Below are 15,094 nucleotides of genomic sequence, written 5' to 3'. Positions count from 1 at the left end.
TCGGTGAAGACATGATTGCACGCCATATCTCTGCGCCCCAGGCCTTTTGTAAGCTCCTTCATACCTGGTACCTCCCCCTCCAGGTGCGCCTATTTGCGGCTCATTAGTATGTGCATCGGCGCTGACACTAGCCGCTTGCGCAGATTGAATCGCTCTCTTTTTTTTTTTTTCTCTCTGCTGGAGGGGGCGGGGAGCGCCTCTATGCCTGCGGTGCCGCCCATCCGCGCGTGCGCTGTGAGTCGAGGAACCTCCGGTAACCCGGAAGTTCCTCCTTACCACATCCTGCCGCTCTGCATGTGCGTCCTCCTGGACGCTGAAGCCTTCTAGGAACGCCGGAGGTTGCCGTTTCCTCCGGTTCCTGCGCCCCCACATGGACCGGAATGGATCCTCCTGCCCGGTGTCATGTTACCCCAGACAGACCCCGGTCGGCGCCACCCGGTACCGGTGTCTCTGCACTCCATACCAGCCGAGGAGGGAGCCGGATTCCAGCACTCCCCCGTCGCTGCCTCTGGACCAGAACCCCTGCCGTTCTCGCAGACACTGCACAAGCGGTTCCTTGGCCCAGGTAAGCTGTAGCGTATCCTGCGGTTCCCCATCGGAACAGGAAACCAACTGAGGGGGAGAGGTGGACCGCCCTCTTTTATCTCTGTAGGTTTCCTGTTCCTATGGGTGGATCCCTCTCTCCAAGTGGGTGCTGTCGTGGCGAAGGGTAAAAATTTTTTAAAATTTTATGCGGATTGGTGCCCACTATCATAAAATAAATGTGTGTGTGTGTGTGTATATGTATATATATATATATATATATATATATATATATATATATATATATATATATATATATATATATATATATATATATGCAGTACGGTGGATCAGTGGTTAGCGCTGGACAACATTTGCAAGGAGTTTGTATGTTCTCCCCGTGTTTGGGTGGGTTTCCTCCAGGTACTCTGGTTTCCTCCCACATTCCAAAGACAAACTGGTAGGATGTATAATATATATTTTTTCCTTCCCTCAAATAACTGTCATAACATTGCAGAGATACCGGGGTAGATAGAATGAATTTAGAGCATATTATTGTTGGTAGTACAGTTACCCTTTAGGTTTTGAGGCAATGGCAGCATATAATGGTAGACGCACAAGAACATAAATGCTCTCCATAGTGTAATCAGCAGTCATTATTTCAGGCTGGCCTTGTAGTGGCTTTTCCGTTCTGCATACATTAATTTCCTGACTTAGTGGCTTGTTTGCTTTATAACTTTGCAAGCTATATGGTTGCCATGGAAACATAGTGACATATTTAAATATTATTTTCCTGAAATGTATTTTACTTCAGACATGTGCTGTTCTTTATGACTGCTACAATTCTTCCTAAATAATAGCTTTCTTCTTCTCCTTGTAGGCTTTTATTCTATTGAAAAGATGATTTTTTTTTATCACTTTTCTTTTTTTTTTTTTTCAGGAGCTGCAAGAAAGTATGAAACCGAAAAAGAGACGCAAGCCTCCCCTAAACCGAAAGCCTTTGCCAGTCAAAAGAAAAATTGCACGTAAGGAGTCAATGATGACAAATAAGTGTTGTGTGTAGAATATCAATCATCAAAGGCGTAAACTGGCCGCACACATTAGATAAAAGTTGCTGTGTTGGTCCGTATTTTTCATAGATGATGCCCCATAAACATTCATCATAGAGGACAAACGTATCTAAACTCCAAAGTAGGAGGGGTTGGTGGGATGTTTGCTGAAAGGGAAGGAAGGGTTGGAGGGGTTGTGTTGTTTAAACAACTAATTGCCTATATTCCACATAGCTAACAACTTTCTGATCGGTGGGTGTCCCAGCTTCGGGATCCGCACCGAACAGCAAATTGGGGAATTTTTATGTATGGCAGTGATTTTTTTTATTTTTTTTTTTTTAAATTCTCTTAACAAGATGGCCTCGCTGGTTGGACTCCTAACTTCCGCTTCATTCATGCTGCTGGGAGAAGCTGAGCCCAGCGCTCGGCAGCACCATAGGTTTTGCATTTGTATGCAGCTCCATTGTAACAGAAATAAGTGCCCCATTCTGCCAATCAGTGCAGGCCCCAGTGCTTGGAAGCCATTCAATCAAGTAATTATCTGCTATTCTTCGGATATGTGATAACTTGTAACCGGACACCCCTTTGAATATGGAAGACCTTTAATATATCCTGACCTTTTTTCTTTCAGGTATCACAATCGCCTGTACGCATTCTATACTCTCTTTTAGATCAGCCTCCCCATTCTGCTCTTCAGTGAACATGTACAGTAGATCCATAATGGGCAATGAATCAGAGGATTTGTGTGGCTGTGATTATATACCTACACGGTTCTCTTATTCCTAATGAGAAAATTACCTATTGTTTAAAGGGAACCTGTCACCCCCCCCACAGGCGTTTTTAAGTAAAAGAGCCACCTTGTGCAGCACTAATGCTGCATTTTGTCAAGGTGGCTCTTTTACTTAGCGTCCCTTCCACCGCAGATATAATAGCTTATAAATTAGGGAATCTTGGGCATGAGAGCCGCAGACAACTACTGCGCATGCCCAAGATTCCCAGCCCTGCAGTGTGAATAAATCATAAGCGACTGCGGGGCGGGATCTCTGGCCGGCCGCGTGATATGAAGGCCAGGATGGGATCTGAGAGCACGGGCACGTCGGGCAGCGCTAACTGCCCATGCCCACGAAACCATAGTACAGCACAGGCGCCGCATTTCAAAAGAACACAGAGGAGGCGGCACCAAATACAAAATGCGTGTTGGATACGAGGCATCTGTCAGAGGGGGAAAGACCTGCCCCCCTGTCAAAATTCTGGTATGTCTGACCAATTTTATAAACGATTATTTCTGCGGTGGAAGGGACGCTAAGTAAAAGAGCCACCGTGACGGAATGCAGCATTAGTGCTGCACAAGGTGGCTCTAGTACTTAAAACCGCCTGGGGGGGAGGCGAGTGACAGGCTCCCTTTAAATCAGGTTTTTGTGCAAAATGTATTATTTTACTTTTGCTATATATATATACAGTGCCTACAAGTAGTATTCAACCCCCTGCAGATTTAGCAGGTTTGATAAGATGCAAATAAGTTAGAGCCTTCAAACTTCACACAAGAGCAGGATTTATTAACAGATGCATAAATCTTACAAACCAAAAAGTTATGTTGCTCAGTTAAATTTTAATAAATTTTAAACATAAAAGTGTGGGTCAATTATTATTCAACCCCTAGGTTTAATATTTTGTGGAATAACCCTTGTTTGCAATTACAGCTAATAATTGTCTTTTATAAGACCTGATCAGGCCGGCACAGGTCTCTGGAGTTATCTTGGCCCACTCCTCCATGCAGATCTTCTCCAAGTTATCTAGGTTCTTTGGGTGTCTCATGTGGACTTTAATCTTGAGCTCCTTCCACAAGTTTTCAATTGGGTTAAGGTCAGGAGACTGACTAGGCCACTCCAACACCTTGATTTTTTCCCTCTTGAACCAGGCCTTGGTTTTCTTGGCTGTGTGCTTTGGGTCGTTGTCTTGTTGGAAGATGAAATGACGACCCATCTTAAGATCCTTGATGGAGGAGCGGAGGTTCTTGGCCAAAATCTCCAGGTAGGCCGTGCTATCCATCTTCCCATGGATGCGGACCAGATGGCCAGGCCCCTTGGCTGAGAAACAGCCCCACAGCATGATGCTGCCACCACCATGCTTGACTGTAGGGATGGTATTCTTGGGGTCGTATGCAGTGCCATCCAGTCTCCAAACGTCACGTGTGTGGTTGGCACCAAAGATCTCGATCTTGGTCTCATCAGACCAGAGAACCTTGAACCAGTCTGTCTCAGAGTCCTCCAAGTGATCATGAGCAAACTGTAGACGAGCCTTGACATGACGCTTTGAAAGTAAAGGTACCTTACGGGCTCGTCTGGAACGGAGACCATTGCGGTGGAGTACGTAACTTATGGTATTGACTGAAACCAATGTCCCCACTGCCATGAGATCTTCCCGGAGCTCCTTCCTTGTTGTCCTTGGGTTAGCCTTGACTCTTCGGACAAGCCTGGCCTCGGCACGGGAGGAAACTTTCAAAGGCTGTCCAGGCCGTGGAAGGCTAACAGTAGTTCCATAAGCCTTCCACTTCCGGATGATGCTCCCAACAGTGGAGACAGGTAGGCCCAACTCCTTGGAAAGGGTTTTGTACCCCTTGCCAGCCTTGTGACCCTCCACGATCTTGTCTCTGATGGCCTTGGAATGCTCCTTTGTCTTTCCCATGTTGACCATGTATGAGTGCTGTTCACAAGTTTGGGGAGGGTCTTAAATAGTCAGAAAAGGCTGGAAAAAGAGATAATTAATCCAAACATGTGAAGCTCATTGTTCTTTGTGCCTGAAATACTTCTTAATACTTTATGGGAACCAAACAGAATTCTGGTGGTTTGAGGGGTTGAATAATAAATGACCCTCTGAATAAACTTTTCACAATTTAAAAAAAAATTAAACAAAGAAATAACATTCTTTTTTGCTGCAGTGCATTTCACACTTCCAGGCTGATCTACAGTCCAAATGTCACAATGCCAAGTTAATTCCGAATGTGTAAACCTGCTAAATCTGCAGGGGGTTGAATACTACTTGTAGGCACTGTATATATATATACACTCACTGGCCACTTTATTAGGTACACCTGTCCAACTGTGTGTTAAGACTTAATTTCTAATCAGCCAATCACATGGCGGCAACTCAGTGCATTTAGGCATGTAGACATGGTCAAGACAATCTCCTGCAGTTCAAACCGAGCATCAGTATGGGGAAGAAAGGTGATTTGAGTGCCTTTGAACGTGGCATGATTGTTGGTGCCAGAAGGGCTGGTCTGAGTATTTCAGAAACTGCTGATCTACTGGGATTTTCACGCACAACCATCTCTAGGGTTTACAGAGAATGGTCCGAAAAAGAAAAAAAATCCAGTGAGCGGCAGTTCTGTGGCCGGAAATGCCTTGTTGATGCCAGAGGTCAGAGGAGAATGGGCATACTGGTTCGAGCTGATAGAAAGGCAACAGTGACTCAAATTGCCACCCGTTACAACCAAGGTAGGCAGAAGAGCATCTCTGAACGCACAGTGCGTCGAACTTTGAGGCAGATGGGCTACAGCAGCAGAAGACCACACTGGGTACCACTCCTCTCAGCTAAGAACAGGAAACTGAGGCTACAATTTGCACAAGCTCATCGAAATTGGACAGTAGAAGATTGGAAAAACGTTGCCTGGTCTGATGAGTCTCGATTTCTGCTGCGACATTCGGATGGTAGGGTCAGAATTTGGCGTAAACAACATGAAAGCATGGATCCATCCTGCCTTGTATCAACGGTTCAGGCTGGTGGTGGTGGTGTCATGGTGTGGGGAATTTTTTCTTGGCACTCTTTGGGCCCCTTGGTACCAATTGAGCATCGTTGCAACGCCACAGCCTACCTGAGTATTGTTGCTGACCATGTCCATCCCTTTATGACCACAATGTACCCAACATCTGATGGCTACTTTCAGCAGGATAATGCGCCATGTCATAAAGCTCGAATCATCTCAGATTGGTTTCTTGAACATGACAATGAGTTCACTGTACTCAAATGGCCTCCTCAGTCACCAGATCTCAATCCAATAGAGCATCTTTGGGATGTGGTGGAACGGGAGATTCGCATCAGGGATGTGCAGCCGACAAATCTGCGCCAACTGTGTGATGCCATCATGTCAATATGGTCCAAAATCTCTGAGGAATGCTTCCAGCACCTTGTTGAATCTCTGCCACGAAGAATTGAGGCAGTTCTGAAGGCAAAAGGGGGTCCAACCCCTTACTAGCATGGTGTACCTAATAAAGTGGCCAGTGAGTGTATATATATATATATATATATATATATGTGTATATATATGTGTATATATATATATATATATATATATATATATATATATATATATATATATATATATATATACACATACATATATATATATATACACACACACACACACACACACACACGGGAAAAAAAGTATTTAGTCAGTCAGCAATAGTGCAAGTTCCACCACTTAAAAAGATGAGAGGCGTCTGTAATTTACATCATAGGTAGACCTCAACTATGGGAGACAAACTGAGGAAAAAAAAAAACAGAAAATCACATTGTTTTTTTTTTTCATTTTATTTGCATATTATGGTGGAAAATAAGTATTTGGTCAGAAACAAAATTTCATCTCAATACTTTGTGATATATCCTTTGTTGGCAATGACAGAGGTCAAACGTTTTCTGTAAGTCTTCACAAGGTTGCCACACACTGTTGTTGGTATGTTGGCCCATTCCTCCATGCAGATCTCCTCTAGAGCAGTGATGTTTTTGGCTTTTCGCTTGGCAACACGGACTTTCAACTCCCTCCAAAGGTTTTCTATAGGGTTGAGATCTGGAGACTGGCTAGGCCACTCCAGGACCTTGAAATGCTTCTTACGAAGCCACTCCTTCGTTGCCCTGGCGGTGTGCTTTGGATCATTGTCATGTTGAAAGACCCAGCCACGTTTCATCTTCAATGCCCTTGCTGATGGAAGGAGGTTTGCACTCAAAATCTCACGATACATGGCCCCATTCATTCTTTCATGTACCCGGATCAGTCGTCCTGGCCCCTTTGCAGAGAAACAGTCCCAAAGCATGATGTTTCCACCACCATGCTTTACAGTAGGTATGGTGTTTGATGGATGCAACTCAGTATTCTTTTTCCTCCAAACACGACAAGTTGTGTTTCTACCAAACAGTTCCAGTTTGGTTTCATCAGACCATAGGACATTCTCCCAAAACTCCTCTGGATCATCCAAATGCTCTCTAGCAAACTTCAGACGGGCCCGGACATGTACAGGCTTAAGCAGTGGGACACGTCTGGCACTGCAGGATCTGAGTCCATGGTGGCGTAGTGTGTTACTTATGGTAGGCCTTGTTACATTGGTCCCAGCTCTCTGCAGTTCATTCACTAGGTCCCCCCGCATGGTTCTGGGATTTTTGCTCACCGTTCTTGTGATCATTCTGACCCCACGGGGTGGGATTTTGCATGGAGCACCAGATCGAGGGAGATTATCAGTGGTCTTGTATGTCTTCCATTTTCTAATTATTGCTCCCACAGTTGATTTCTTCACTCCAAGCTGGTTGGCTATTGCAGATTCAGTCTTCCCAGCCTGGTGCAGGGCTACAATTTTGTTTCTGGTGTCCTTTGACAGCTCTTTGGTCTTCACCATAGTGGAGTTTGGAGTCAGACTGTTTGAGGGTGTGCACAGGTGTCTTTTTATACTGATAACAAGTTTAAACAGGTGCCATTACTACAGGTAATGAGTGGAGGAAAGAGGAGACTCTTAAAGAAGAAGTTACAGGTCTGTGAGAGCCAGAAATCTTGATTGCTTGTTTCTGACTTATATAAATATATAAATACTTATTTTCCACCATAATATGCAAATAAAATGAAAAAAAAACAGACAATGTGATTTTCTGGATTTTTTTTTCTCAGTTTGTCTCCCATAGTTGAGGTCTACCTATGATGTAAATTACAGACGCCTCTCATCTTTTTAAGTGGTGGAACTTGCACTATTGCTGACTGACTAAATACTTTTTTTCCCCACTGTATATATATAGTAAGGTGGCGCTGTCATTCAAGGTTGGGGACACTCGCTTGGCAGCCAAATAATCAGATCCGGCACGGGTTTTCCATAAAACAATAACAGTCCATGCGGTTTATTCAGGCATGATAAACCATGACCGGCAACATAAAGTTCATCTAAACAGCATAGCGTCCATGACAGAGCTTTATCCTGTAGTCATACAGGTTGTGCAATGTCCAGCACACAGGTTCTTCAGCCTCACAGATATCTCACCCCATCAGGGTTTACCTCATGGCTGCTTCAGCTAACTGCAGACGTTCCTTCCCTCCAGGGAACTATCAGGCACTTCCAGCCATTACACACAGCATTCACGTGCTGTCAGGAAATGAAGCCCCATCTCCCAGCGGGACCTTCCACAACGGACCAACTGGGTCCCAGCATTCACCCCATGTGACCTACCCTGGCCACCTTATATGGTCCGTAGCCACGCCCACCGGGTCACATGGCTATGACCTCATCCCAGGTCCTTCAACCACTCATACACACTTTACAATAGCGTTCTTAAACACACCCCCTGGGTGGGTTTGTAGGTAACTGGTCCTGCCCGCCTCACCAGCTACCTGGAGACTTCTCCCTGAACGAAAGATCAACTCTGCTGATCAGCACATAAGCAAGCCTCCATCCCAAGGCCACCCACCATGAGATACATAATGATCCTTTAGCACCCTGCTCCTGTTACCACTCTGGACAAGGCTATCTGTTCGTCCTGGGACACACACACAGCGCCCCCCAGCGGACACAGTGGTCACTATATATATATATATATATATATATATATATATATATATATATATATATACATATACACACACTCAGTGTGCGTGTATATATGTATGTATATATACTATATCTTTATCACAGCTTTTGCTACTTAAAAAAAATATATATATATATATATATATATATATATATATATATATAAATATCTTTCTATTTTCACACTGGTCGATGATGATTTTTGAGACGCATATTTCCTCTTGTTTCTGGAAATCAACATATACTTTAGCAGCAATTGACTAACTCAGACCTTTGTATTCAAGCATCTGATGAGTGTGTGCAGGTTATTGTGAAGCGGTGGAGCAGGGTCAGCTGCGATACCATCGCCTTTTGTGAATGGTGTATTCTGTATTGACATGTGTATAGTGGTCAGTCTGTCATTTTAATCCTGCCTTTGATGATATTGAGACTTCCTAAAACTCTTCATAGGAGGATAGGAAGTGGGAGTCCAAAATAGCCAGTGGAAAAATTACTAAATTACTGATTTTCTTTTTTAATTCAGATCATGATATTGAAAAAATTGCCAAAAATATAAAAAATGCATGTAATACACAAACCTGTTTTAAATAAACCATAGTTCATTTCTGATTTATATATGCCTGATCATAGAATTAATCAAGAGCGTTTGGAAATGCCAGGGTGTTCTTGACCAGACTTTAAGTTGTTTTTTTTTTTCTCTCCCTGAAATTCTCCCGTACTGACTTTTGATGTGCTGTTATATATCTTACATTTTAGAAATGACTGAGGAAGAACAGTTGGCGCTGGCAGTAGAGATGAGTCAGCAGGAGCAGACAAAGCAAGAAGAGTATACTCAGGAAGAGGAGGATGAACTAATAAAAAAAGCAATTCAAGAAAGTCTCCATGTAGGTATACTATTTATAAGTTAAACATGCAGTTACTGTTTTGGAAATGTTTACTTTTTTATTTGCGGTTTCACACTATAGGAACGGAAAGAAGTACAAATAGGGTCTTATCCGATAAACAGGGTAAGAAACGTATTGAAATTCTACTCACCTGATATAGGAGAGATATAGCGCATGAAATTATCAGTCAGCTGTCGCACATCCAAAGGTCAAACCAGTGACCGCCGAAACATATAGCTAAATGGAACTTTTTTTATGGATTCAGTGCGCTGCTTAACATGACAATGCACGAGTAACTGTGTGTCATGTTAAGCAGCGCACTGAATCCATAAAAAAAGTTCCATTTAACTATATACTTTTTTATTTGTTCACTTTTTATTATAGAATAATGATGTTCTAAGATATACACTTGTAGAGCTGTTGATAAAAGGAAGCCGTCTTGTCCAGAAGTGCTGTTTCCCTACAAATAGAGGGTTAATCTATGGGTAAACGGCGATAAAATCCTGCCTGGCTTCCTTAGAGGAAGCTTGGCGACAGGGAGAAAATGAATTTGTCTTCTGTCAGACCCATCTCTTTCAGTCTTAGGCCAGGTTCATATTGTGTTGTGGCAGTCCGTGAGACGCACTGCATTACACCGTTGCATAACGCGGTGTAACGCAGTCCGTTAACGCTGCCATTGCCCTCCATTGTCGAGCGCATCGCGACGCATGCCGTAAAGCAGCATGCGTTCGCGTTGTGCCGTCATTCAGTGACGGAGCCTCGGACGTGGGCTGCAGCGTCTGAGGCTCCATCACTGCTAGCACAGATGATTCATCTGCGCTAGCGGGTATAGCATAACCTGATCGCGTTATGCTATACCGTTTAACCGGCCCATCAACGCTATGCGTTGAACGGGCTAGTTAAACGTAATGTGAACCCAGCCTTATGGACTGATCAGGGAGCTCCTACATGGGTGCAGGTACAAAGCAGTGTACGGGCTCATAGGGAAAGGTCAGAGATTTCCGGCGCCTGCACACTGCAGTACTTTACTCTGCCCTCAACAGGGCAGAGAAAGTACGCCTGCGCAGGAGCCGCGGCAGAAGTAAGAAGGAGGACGTCATCGCTAGAAGATAGGAGGCGCCGGACCAGACCACAACACCCATCAGACCGGATCCCCGGGTGATTATAATCAAACTCATTTTTCTTATCTTTCAGGTTACATCGGGGGCTTATCTACAGCATTACAGAATGCTGTAGATAAGCCCCTGATGGCTGTGGCCGCAGCTTATAGGCCAAAAATTGGGTGACAGATTCCCTTTAAATCCTTGTGCCACTGCAAGAAAAATTGCCATAAGCAGGCAAAAGTGGTGCTCAGGAATCAAGTGGTTTGTCTAGCCCTGAGCCTTCCCTTTTAGATCACTAGTGGTGAAAACTAGACCTGGAAGGCAGATGTACCACACGCTGTGAGATAGATTTGGCACTTCTGCTGGAAGTGTTATGCACTTTTCGTTTCATTACTCACTCTTGGTTAACTTACTCTAGCCCAATATTTTACACCCAAATTGTGGCATAATTTTGTCTCTTCTTGGTTGATTCTTTCCTCTTCATATGAATAGCATACGTCATAACACATTTGGTGCATTTGAGGGCTCTGCTTGTCCACACCTTCTTTTCTGAATATGTCTGCAAACTGTCTAGAGAGACATATAAAGCATCATAATCAGTGGAAACACATAGTAAATCTTCCACACATCATCTCTGCCAGTTTGTTCTGAGCAATCTGAAATAGAATTGTGACCCATTCTGCTCTGTACATCTGCCCCAATTCTATGACCGAAGAAACTACACCTGCTCACTACTGAAAAGTGGCAAAGGTTGTTTCAAGTGTAACATCTGGACTTCACGTGGATACAATTTATCAGTGTAGATAAATATACAGGGTGGGCCATTTTTATGGATACACCTAAATAAAATGGTAATGGTTGGTGATAGAAACTTCCTGTTTGAGGCACATTAGTATATGGGAGGGGGGAAGCTTTTCAAGATGGGTCGTGACCATGGCGGCCATTTTGAAGTTGACGATTTTGGATCCAACTTAATTTTTTCAATGGGAAGAGGGTCATGTGACACATCAAACTTATTGAGAGTTTCACAAGAAAAACAATGGTGTGCTTGGTTTTAACATAACTTTATTCTTTCATGAGTTATTTACACGTTTATGACCACTTATAAAATGTGTTCAAAGTGCTGCCCATTGTGTTGGATTGTCAATGCAACCCTTTTCACCCACTCTTGACACACTGATAGCAACACCGCAGAAGAAATGTTAGCACAGGCTTCCTGTATCCGTTGTTTCAGATGCTGCACATCTCGTATCTTCACAGCATAGACAGTTGCCTTCAGATGACCCCAAAGATAAAAGTCTAAGGGGGTCAGATCGGGAGACCTTTGTGGCCATTCAACTGGACCACAACGACCAATCCACTTTCCAGGAAACTGTTTATGTAGGAATGCACCTACATGATGGTGCACCACCACATTATGGGTGTCCGTTCCGAGCATTCCTACATGAACAGTTTCCTGGAAATTGGATTGGTCGTCGTGGTCCAGTTGAATGGCCACCAAGGTCTCCCGATCTGACCCTCTCAGACTTTTATCTTTGGGGTCATCTGAAGGCAATTGTCTATGCTGTGAAGATACGAGATGTGCAGCATCTGAAACAACGTATACTGGAAGCCTGTGCTAGCATTTCTTCTGCGGTGTTGCTATCAGTGTGTCAAGAGTGGGAGAAGAGGGTTGCACTAACAATCCAACACAATGGGCACTTTGAACACATTTTATATGTGGTCATAAACTTGTAAATAACTCATGAAAGAATAAAGTTACCGTACGTTAAAACCAAGCACACCATTGTTCTTTTTGTGAAATTCTCAATAAGTTTGATGTCACTTCAAAATGGCCGCCATGGTCACCACCCATCTTGAAAAGTTTCCCCCCTCCCATATACTAATGTGCCACAAACAGGAAGTTGATATCACCAACTATTCCCATTTTATTTAGGTGTATCCATATAAATGGCCCACCCTGTATAGCAAACTATCATGGCAAGGGAGAGATTTGTAGTGCTGATGTGTACTTCTTTTATTTACAGTGGATTGTCACTACTAGATTTTAATCCACTGATTGCAAGCATTAATCTTAAAGGTGGTGAGGATATTAAACATAAAGGAACATATTAGAAGTCATGTATCGGTTCTTTATACAGTGATTCAACTCTTATTAGCAAAAGTAGAAAACCCATTTAACCTGGTTCAGCTAGTATATAGTGATAGAAAATTTTGTTTTATTTTCAGAGCTGCCAAGTTCCCGATTTTCCTATTAGTGCCGCCAATGAAACTTCTTCAAGTAAAGAAGAACCACATTTATCTCAAGTGTCTAGACATTCCGACGAAGGCTTGACAAAAAGTCCAGTTGTGCTTTTACAACGTTTAAGTCAAGATATTGTGGACAGCCCCTGTGTCGTGTTGTCTCCAAACTGCAAGGACCCTGTGTCATGCATAGAGTCCCGTCTACAAGTGCCCCTGTCTCCATGTACCAGTAGTGACTTTATAAAAATGTCCCCTGGTAAAGATAATGCTTTGAGCCCTGTTTTTCAAAATGGGCCTCCATCTATTGGCAAGGAGAAAAGCCTAAGTGTGCTTTTGCAACGTTTAAGTCAAGATATTGTGGAAAATCCCAGTGTGGTTTTGTCTCCTAACTGGAAAGATCCACTTTCAAGCCTAGAAACATGTCTACAGAGTCCGCCGTCTCCATGTACCGGGAATGACTTTGTAAAACTGTCAAGTGCTAGAGAAGTTACTTTAAGCCCTGTGTTTCCCAAAAAGTTGCCATATTCACACAGACAGATTCCCTGCAGATTATTTCAGGAAAGTGCAACTCGGGTAGTGGATGATCTAGATGACCAGCACCCTCACTGTTCAGAGAGTCCCCGGATAGATTTATCTCCTGTGTTACCTACCTCATCTTCCCAAGGAGAAAGTTCATGTCAAAATGACTTTAAGCATAAAGAGTCTGTGAGCTCGTCTATAACCAAAGAGAGAGCCTGTGAGGATAATGAGTCTATAGATAGCACTGAATACTTTGACAAATTGGACAAATGTAATCAAAATGGTGGCACGGTTCACTATTACTGGGGTGTTCCTTTCTGTCCGAAGGGTGTGGATCCTAGTGAGTACACTAAAGTCATTCTCTGCCAACTTGAGGTGTATCAGAAAAGCTTGAAAAATGCTCAGAGACAGCTTCTGCATAAGATGGATTATGGGCAACCAATCCATCTTGTAGCTTCAAGTCAAGAGAATTCTCAAGAGAATTCTAAAGAGGACCCTCAAAGCAACATTAGCCAGGAAGAGACTCAAGACAGTATAACTGAAGATGACACACAAAAGCTTGAAGAAGCTGAGCCAGAGCAAGATAATAATTCTGACAGTCAAGACACACAGCCTATGTCAAGCAAGAGGCAGAAGACGTATCAGAGTCCGATGCAGACTGTCATGGAGAATGACCATTGCTCTTCATCTCCGAATGCTAAGCATAACTCAAAGGTAGGAGATCTTGTATTTTACTTTGTTGTAATCATCTCATTGTTAATTAAATTTTTAGTGAGGGTGATGGTACTTTTATTTATTTATTTTTTGCTCCTCAAAATTCGCTTGCTACTTCAGGCATTGGAGAAACTGCATCTCTCCTGGCTCGGCTGGGTATGGGCGCTTAAGATGACCATAGTCCCCAAATTGCTCTACCTATTTTGAGTCCCTCCAATTCCTGTCCCTTTGCACTACCTCAAAATAGCCCAGCGATTAGTCAACACTTTTATTTGGAAGGGTGGCCTCCCTAGGGTTAACAGAGCTACTCTTTATCGACATCGCTTAAAACGAGGTCTGGGAGATCCCAATCTTTCTAAATACTATCAGGCAGCCCAATTAACTTTGTATCATGCCTATTGGGAATCACCCCTGTGCTGTCATTGGAAGCTCCTGAATGCTACCAGAGTACCCTCGATGCTTTACTATGGATCCTCCCAGCTCAACGTAAACAAATTTCGAATCCTATCATAGCTCATTCCCTCAAGATATGGGACTCACTCTTCACAATTAATCACGCTATTTTTGCCTGTTGCCCCCCTTTGGAATAATCCTCAGTTTCCCCCAGGTATGGAGTCCCTTAGGAGCTTTCAATTATGGATCGTCGCAGGGATCATTAGAGTCCACCATCTCTTTAACGTTGATGGAATTATTCCATTTCTAGCTCTGCAAGAGAAATATCATTTTCCCCCGGAGAGGTGTTTTGCAATCTGCAACTTAAAAACTGTCATTTAATTACTAAAAAACTCCACTCCACCTTATACCTTCACTCCCTATGAGCAAAGATGTCGCCAAAACCCACATGCCCCAGGTACTATATCACTTCTCTACTCCCACATTAACTTCCCCTCGCATAGGCGTTGCTTAAGCTGTACTTCCCGTTGGGAGTCTGATATTGGTTCCACTCATCAGATTCTGAGTGGTCCCAAATTTGGCCCTCCTCTACTGGAGGGATACTAAACACCTTAGTGCTGGAAACAAATTATAATGTGCTGACTAGATGGTACCTGACCCCAGCCACAGTGGCCAAAGGCAGTTGCCAATTGCTTTAGCGGGTGCAATTCTGCAGGAGCTATGTTCCATATATGGTGGTTATGCTCGATTGTACGCAGACTTTGGATCAGAGTATACCACCTGATCTTTTCAATAACAAATACCTTAAAAAAAGCCCTTGGGAAGCT

The 15,094-nt window shown here is 43.4% G+C and overlaps 1 protein-coding gene across 6 annotated transcripts in view; it reads left to right on the top strand.

The window, feature by feature from the left end:
• UIMC1 (ubiquitin interaction motif containing 1) overlaps window positions 1-15,094 on the top strand; it is a 273,520-nt gene that overhangs the window by 97,337 nt on the left and 161,089 nt on the right. For all 6 annotated transcript variants that reach the window (XM_073544992.1, XM_073544993.1, XM_073544991.1 and 3 more), the window contains exons 3-5: window positions 1,463-1,547; window positions 9,167-9,294; window positions 12,627-13,874. In XM_073544992.1, coding sequence (XP_073401093.1) covers window positions 1,463-1,547; window positions 9,167-9,294; window positions 12,627-13,874 — 1,461 coding nt within the window. The remainder of the gene's footprint in view (window positions 1-1,462; window positions 1,548-9,166; window positions 9,295-12,626; window positions 13,875-15,094) is intronic.

Source organism: Dendrobates tinctorius, unplaced genomic scaffold (assembly GCF_039654945.1).
Source record: "Dendrobates tinctorius isolate UK_male_01 unplaced genomic scaffold, ASM3965494v1 ptg000139l, whole genome shotgun sequence".
In the NCBI taxonomy this organism is placed as follows: domain Eukaryota; kingdom Metazoa; phylum Chordata; class Amphibia; order Anura; family Dendrobatidae; genus Dendrobates; species Dendrobates tinctorius.
The sequence above is the reverse complement of the archived record's forward strand: the minus strand, read 5'-3'. Positions and strand labels throughout refer to the sequence as shown.